The 7,406-nt window shown below is 39.5% G+C and overlaps 1 protein-coding gene across 3 annotated transcripts in view; it reads left to right on the forward strand.

Annotated features, from left to right (window-relative positions):
* The window catches only part of slc16a4 (solute carrier family 16 member 4), a 52,309-nt gene extending 47,393 nt beyond the window's left edge, over positions 1–4,916 (forward strand). For all 3 annotated transcript variants that reach the window (XM_057824309.1, XM_057824300.1, XM_057824318.1), the window contains one exon: positions 38–4,916. In XM_057824309.1, the coding sequence (XP_057680292.1) occupies positions 38–249 (212 nt within the window). In that variant the 3' untranslated portion in view covers positions 250–4,916. The remainder of the gene's footprint in view (positions 1–37) is intronic.
* The last annotated feature ends 2,490 nt before the right edge of the window (positions 4,917–7,406 follow it).

Genomic DNA, 7,406 nt, shown 5'->3' on the forward strand with positions numbered 1-7,406 from the left:
GAATATTTTGTGTGTGTTTATTTCCACGGTTGGCCAGGCTTCCTCTACGACTACACACAGACCTATGACTGTTCGTTTTACCTGGCGGGTCTCTGCTACTTGCTCTCCTCTCTGTCGCTCTTCATGGAGCCACTTGCCCAACGCTGGAGAGCCAGACAGAACAAAGCGTGCCAGGCCAAGGCAGCGCAGAGCGGCTGTAGGACCAATGGCTGCTTCGCTCCGGACCGCCAGCACAATGGACTCGTGTAAGAGCCAGCCAGCACCTTTGGGACCCCTTGTCGGTCCTCCTCGCCTGCAAGGATCACCTGAGGATTGACGCGACTGGGAGACAAAATGTCGTGAAGCCAAAATTCTAGTATATACAATATATTATATATAATCCCTTCTTTGTATCAGAGGCAAATGGCATCCAGCACATTTTGGATAGTAGCAACATATAGCCAACTTTTGCCTTGTTGAAAATAAGCTATGCAAAACCTTGCTTTTACCATAAGCACACGCTCTTAAAAAGCTGTTACGCTCGCATTGAAGCACTTTGGGGCCAAATTGGAACCACGCTGCATGACTTTACACAATAGGCTCCAATGGCCTTGCAATGGTGCATACATATATATTTTACATAAACCCCACTTGTATATCCTGTTTTGCCACAAGCAGAACAGGCTGTTCACAAGGGGGTTGTGAGGCACCTTTATCATAACATTGGTGTTGAAAAGTACAAAAATATAAGGCCAGCAGATAATTGATCTTTTTTTTTCTTTACATTAGAAATTTCATTTTAGATTGAATTGTTTTAAAGTTTTGAGAAAATGTAGGTGGAACAAAACAGCAGTAATTTATTAGTTTTTCCGCCTTTTACATTTAAAAAATTTAAGCCCATGAAGAGCTTCCTAGTTCAATCCTTCCTCCTGTCTTTTCTTTTTTGTAAAACTTTAAACTATATATAGGCTAATTTGTTCCCTTTAAAAAGTAAATACAGGAAAAGTACAGTACATTACAGTAAATACAGGATTCCATTAAAATTTGGTTTTCTATACAGTATCTTTTTTTTTTTTTAATTGGATGTTTTAAGTTTTGAAATAGATGTGAAAACTATATTTTTTAATATTTAAAAAAAGATTGAAAGCTGTCTATTTGATCCATTTAAGTTTTAACTGGTTCTTCTATCAGTTTGATCCCTTTTCAAATGGAGATAGATACATTTTTTGCATTTAAAACAAGTTTTAAAGAGATGGTTAATGGTTATTTAATATTTTTTTCTTCCCTCAGAAATTCTTCAATTCGCTTTGTGTTTTAAAATGATATTTTCCCTTTGATAACAAATAAAACAGTTCAGATTCATCTATTTAGGAGCTTTAAAATAAATGGGATTTTGTTGTTGTTGTAGTTTTATACTTTTTTCTTTTTATGCTAAGAATATTATTTTTATGCTGGGGCAAGGGGTATTTCAAAAGCGGTTCAATTGACTCATTTAATCTTTTTTTTTTAAATTGCAAAGGAAAAAAAAAATATATATATATATATATATATAGACCCTAAACTATGATCTGAAAATTAAACAGTATGTACATATATAAACACTATAATACTATTTCAAGCTGCCTTAAAAAGGCTAACTGTTAAGCATGTACAATATACTCCTCATACTCACTAAGGCGAAAAATTAAAACACGGTGAGCAAGTGCTTAGCACATACGCCTCACTATTCCGAGGTTGAGGGTTGACCTCCAGGTACTCCAGCTTCGTCCCGCATTCCAAAACATACATTAGATACATTGAACAGTCTAAATTGTCCTTCAGTGTTAATGTACTTAATGTAAGTGTGAATAATGGTCTAGATGTGCCTTGTGATTGGCTGAAGACCAGGTCAGGTTGAACCCTGCCTTTCACCCAAAGTCAGCTGGGAAAGGCCCCATTTTACCTGTGAACCTAATGAGGATAAGTGACATAGAAAATAGATGGATGTACCATGTACGATATGAGTGACTTAAACATCGGCTGCCATTGATGGTAATAGACTTCCGACCGATTGGAACCTGGAAAGCTGCCAGGGACTGATCAAATTTTAGTGACATTGATCGTGATTGTCTCACAATCTATTTCAACTATTCAAATACAGTATAACGCAGTGGTCCCCAACCACCAGTCTGTGGCGCATTTGCTACCGGGCCGCAGAGATATAAATAATTTATTAACGACTGCAATCTGGCCTGTGGCTCTTGACACATCAATATCCCTGTCTACTCTATAGACTAATCCGAGGAAAGATTTGTATAGATCACCATCTAGTGGTTGGGCTCAATTACTAGGGTGTTTCCACACCTATAGAAGCCCAGTGCCAGTCAATGTAAACAGTAACTTTAGCTGCTGTTGACTGTGTGCTATGGGCGGCGATGTCTTTGGGCAGCTTTTTTTACGGGGAAAAGGCCAGCTCCTGAGCAAAATTAGGAGCCTACAACCAAGTCCATTCTGCATAATATGTGGTTAAAATCTAGCAAATGAGGCAAAAAAGCGAATGCACTAAGAGCATCATACCTCATGGCGAACTGTATTGCTAAAGCTAAGAAACTTTTCACGATTGGAGAAGAACTCAATATGCTTGCGCCTACGGATATTTGCTGACAAGTTTTAGGAGATGCCTCTGTTAAAGAAAGGCTGATTCAGGGTATGTTGAGTGACGTTTTCCCTGCACTTGATATTTGTTTTTAGCATAGGCGGAGTTTGACTTTTGGGGCAGGGGCGGCACAACATGTTGATGACCTTGAAACGCAGTATCAGCAATGCCAGCTGTGTGTAGGTGCGTGAGCATTTTTCTGTCTTACCTAGTAAAGAAGTAGATGCCGATTTTTGTGTTCCGCGTAGATATCCACCACTCTATCTAGTGACAAGTTGGCAGTTATAGCACTTTCACTTTCCAGTCACTCATCCGTTGCGAAATGAATCCTTTCCGTGGTCAGTTTGAAAATGGCGGCAGGCAAAACGATAGACGGGATCCTTTTTCGACTGAATATTCCAGCCAGGATTATTTATGATCATAAAATGAATATGAGCATTTTATTTCCCCCATCATTTTGGAGGGGAATTCTAATTAAGACAGCTTAGGACAGCTTTTCTTTTTGCCACGATCGTCATCCATTAAAAAAAATGGTACGCCCGCCGGTGGTGGCTCTGTTGTATAATTAGCGTCAGTAGTGGGGTAAATTGAAACTCTGCTCACCATTTTGGCGGTGCTCTCTGACGCTTCAAGATCCGTTTTTTCAATCATTGGTTCTTCCTTAAGTGTTGTTGTCGCTTTTGAAAGCTTACGCTAAAAAAATTGTGTATATCCATCTCTCCTCTTCGGTCGTCGACTTGTCAGGTGGTTTTGGATTAGCAAGGCTAATAGTACTAGTCACATGATCTGTTAGAAAAAATCATTTTGACCCATTATATATATATATTTCATTTGATTCATTTCTGTTGTTTGTTTCATTGTTGTTCAATCATATATAGGAACGTCAATTATATGCAAAGACACTTTTCGGCCACCAGGGGGGGCCTGGCCCCCTTGGACCCCCTGCAAAATCCGCTTATGGTTTTTAGCCCCGACATGTTATTTTATATTTACTGTAATATTCTGCCACACATGGAAAAAAAGGCCCACATTACACCGGTCCGTGGTGCAAAAAAGGTTGGGGACCACTGGTATAATGGACATCCATCGTCGTCTCTGGCAGCCAATGAGGTCACGACCAGAGGTTTTAAATAAGTGTCGCTTGGCTTATTTTTCCCCTCTTGATAAATTGTGGTCACTTTTTCCTCCTTTAACCGTTTTCTTCCTGGAGCTTAAGAAATTTTTATTTTTATTTTTTAAAGCAGGGCAGTGAAAGAGCACAAAATTATGCTGATGTGCGCCAGTCGGTGCCTTTTCCATTCAATAGTTTTTGTCACGTAACAGAAAAATTGGCCGGTCCCTACTGCGGGTTTAACTGTTCTGTCGTTTTTATACTTTTATTATGAAATATTATTGTGTGTGGTCCCAATGCCGTCTTATGCATTTTCAACGACATTGATCTTTACAATGATGCCATTTTGCAACATCAGCACTACTTGGCCTACCTCACGCACACGCACATAGACGCACCAACACTTAATGCCGCACTGAGTATGCTTCAATACGTCAATGTGAGCAGGCTCTGCTTTATTGGGCTTGTTTTCTGCAATAACTGTCTTGGCCCATTTTCACGTGTCACACTGCGCTACGAGTTGATTCAAGGTGAAAACCATGCAACAATGCGGTAACGTGTGTGATTATGTAAGTCTTGCAGGTTGTTTTTGTACTTTCCTTTTGCACCACTGTTAGCCTTAGCGGGTACACTCCAGCAGTTCCTGTGTCAGCCAAAGACATGTGAGAAACGTACTTACAAGCTTATTAATGGTCTCAGAATTATTCCCTACACGTGTGAATCAGACTATAGGTATTATTACACTGCTCTCTAGTGGCGAATTTGGGCTCCTACTACAAGAATGCCAGCTCAATTAGAGTTTTTGTTCTTCCCCCTCAAGTCACTTGCACAATGCTGCACTGAGCCCTGAAGCCTTTTTTGTGATGCTGTTGCAATCACCGCAGCAATCACAATGCACAAAAGCCCCCCAATCCCCCCACTTCTCTCACGAGATGCGTTCAAGGGCCAAGCCACATTTTGTAGCGTTTTATGATGGTTTTGATTGGGGTTTATCTCGATTTTTCGCTTATTATGTTGACAATGTTTTCTTTTGCTTCGCAGAGTTCAACTGTTTTACTCTGGCTAACTGATTGAGAGAGTAGAAAACCTTAACTAATCATAGGTAATTTGGTGTTTTGTTGTTGTTGTTGTTGTTGACGGAGGTTCATTTTTTAAATGCGCACAAGCCAGGTGAAATAAAACTGACATGCGACTGTTCTTGTGTGGTTTATTCAGACACAAATGAATCAGGACAAAGTTAAATTGTACCAATTGAAGTCATTTTATTGATGATATTTCTGAGACAGTGATAAAATACAATAAGTGCTATTGACCTTTTCACAATCTTTGTACACAGAAGGCAGCAGGGTATTTTTTGGTAGCAAAAAGAAAACTCTTGCTAAAACGATGACAACTTGTGTATGGAGTTGCACCACCAAATATGCCCCAAAGGGTTTATTAATTTTTGTCAATTTCTTTCCAATTCATCTACATAAACCTGTGAGGAGTACAAATTGAGTGACTGCGGTAAATAATCATACATAGGGGATTGGGAGACTGGGGAACCAAATTGGAATTTTAGCTAAATGTAATGGCTAGCCTACAAGCTAAAGTCTGCTCTTAAGTGCTCTAGCCATTCCAATGACAACAGCACATCTGCTCTGAGTAACAGAAGTCAGTGAGCCCATCATTCAATGCCCACGATCACGACAAATAAATGCTAAGGGGGTTGTTTAGGGGTAGTGCAATCAGTTTTAGTCACCTGCAAGTACAGTATCTATGACTTCATGATGAAAAGGTCTATTACATTGTAGACAACAAGGAAAAAAACATACCTTCATCTTTTCCTTTTAAATGGATGAAACATAAAAGGTTACTTACAGCAGAGAGGCAGTGATGGCACATCCAGAGGCCTATGGACAAAGCAGCCCTTTCTCATGGAAGCATGAAAAAGGAAACACACACACAAACATGTTTCATGTTATTGCATGTGAGGTGAAAGTGCATCATGCTCATGTCTGACTGATGTACACTGATGAAAATGTATCCACCTGTGATACAGCTCTTGTTAGCGTAGCTAGGAAGCTGCATAAAATACAGGCAGTGATCATGATAGGTGTAATAATTTTACTACTACAGTTACATATATATTTTGACTAAGGTGGTACAAATACCTTATGTCTGTACTTAGGTGTTTTTCTTAGGTATCTGTATTTCAGCATTTTTATGCCCCCTGCATTTGGAAACAGAAATCAGCAATTTTTATTTTGAATAACTTGACCAAATAGACTTTTGTTCCTTTTTGAATCTCTGAAGATGATGTAACAGAAGGAAGAGATATTTTGGGTGTATATTCTCAGTTATCATGAGGATAGGTTAACAATTTTGATGTTATTTGTTTGCTCATGTTAGGAAAGCTATGGAAATACACAATTTTGAAAGGATGACCCCCCCCCCCCCCTTCTGAGTATGACAATAAGTAATTCATTAAGAGAAAGTAACTTGTGTGGCTTTTTAAAATTGTTCCAGGTGATGAAAATGTTCGGGATAATTGCAGGAAAACATTACTTTTACTCAAGTACGTTTCAGTTTACAGCCCTTATTAATTATTTATATTTAACAGTTTCAGCAGCAGTGGTCACTACAGTGAACAGCTAGATGATTATTCCTAATCCGTTTGGGAAACATAATTCTAAATGTGGTTATCATAATTTGTGCGTGAAAGGGTTAATTCATCACTGCCAGTGCATGCCAATTCAAATGAATTGGATGTCTATCCCCATCAATGGCAGCCACTGAGTTAAGTACAGTGTATTACAAAAGTGAGTACACCCCTTGCATTTCTGCAGATAATTAAGTATATTTTTTCATGGGACAACACTGACAAAATGTCACTTTGACACAATGAAAAGTAGTCTGTGCGCAGCTTACATAATAGAGTTAATTTATTTTCCCCTCAAAATAACTCAAAATATAGCCATTAATATCTAAACCCCTGGCAACAAATGTGAGTACATCCCTTTGAAAAACGTACATCCCTAAATGTCCAAATTGAGTACTGCTTGTCATTTCCCCTCCAAAATGTCACGTGACTCGTTACAAGAGTGCTGTCAGCATTGCTGCAGAGATTGAAGAGGTGGGGGGTCAGGCTGTTAGTGCTGAGACCATATGCCACACTCTACATCAAATTGGTGTGCATGGCTGTCACCCCAGGAGGAAGCCTCTTCTGAAGACGGTACACAAGACAGCCCGCAAACAGTTTGCTTAAGACATGTCAACAAAGCACATGGATTACTGGAACCATGTCCTATGGTCTGATGAGACGGGCGGGCTTTCTTGTGTACCGTCTTCAGAAGAGGCTTCCTCCTGGGGTGACAGCAATGCACACCAATTTGATGTAGAGTGTGGCGTATGGTCTGAGCACTAACAGGCTGACCCCACCACCTTTTCAATCTCTGCAGCAATGCTGACAGCACTCCCGTAACGAGTCACATGACATTTTTGAGGGAAACTGACAAGCAGTACTCAATTTGGACATTTAGGGATGTACGTAGTTTCTATGGGGTGTACTTACTTTTGTTGCCAGGGGTTTAGATATTAATGGCTATATTTTGAGTTATTTTGAGGGGAAAATAAATTAACTCTATCATATAAGCTGCACACAGACTACTTTTCATTGTGTCAAAGTGTCATTTTGTCAGT

This window comes from Corythoichthys intestinalis, chromosome 2 (assembly GCF_030265065.1).
Source record: "Corythoichthys intestinalis isolate RoL2023-P3 chromosome 2, ASM3026506v1, whole genome shotgun sequence".
Classification (NCBI taxonomy): Eukaryota; Metazoa; Chordata; class Actinopteri; order Syngnathiformes; family Syngnathidae; genus Corythoichthys; species Corythoichthys intestinalis.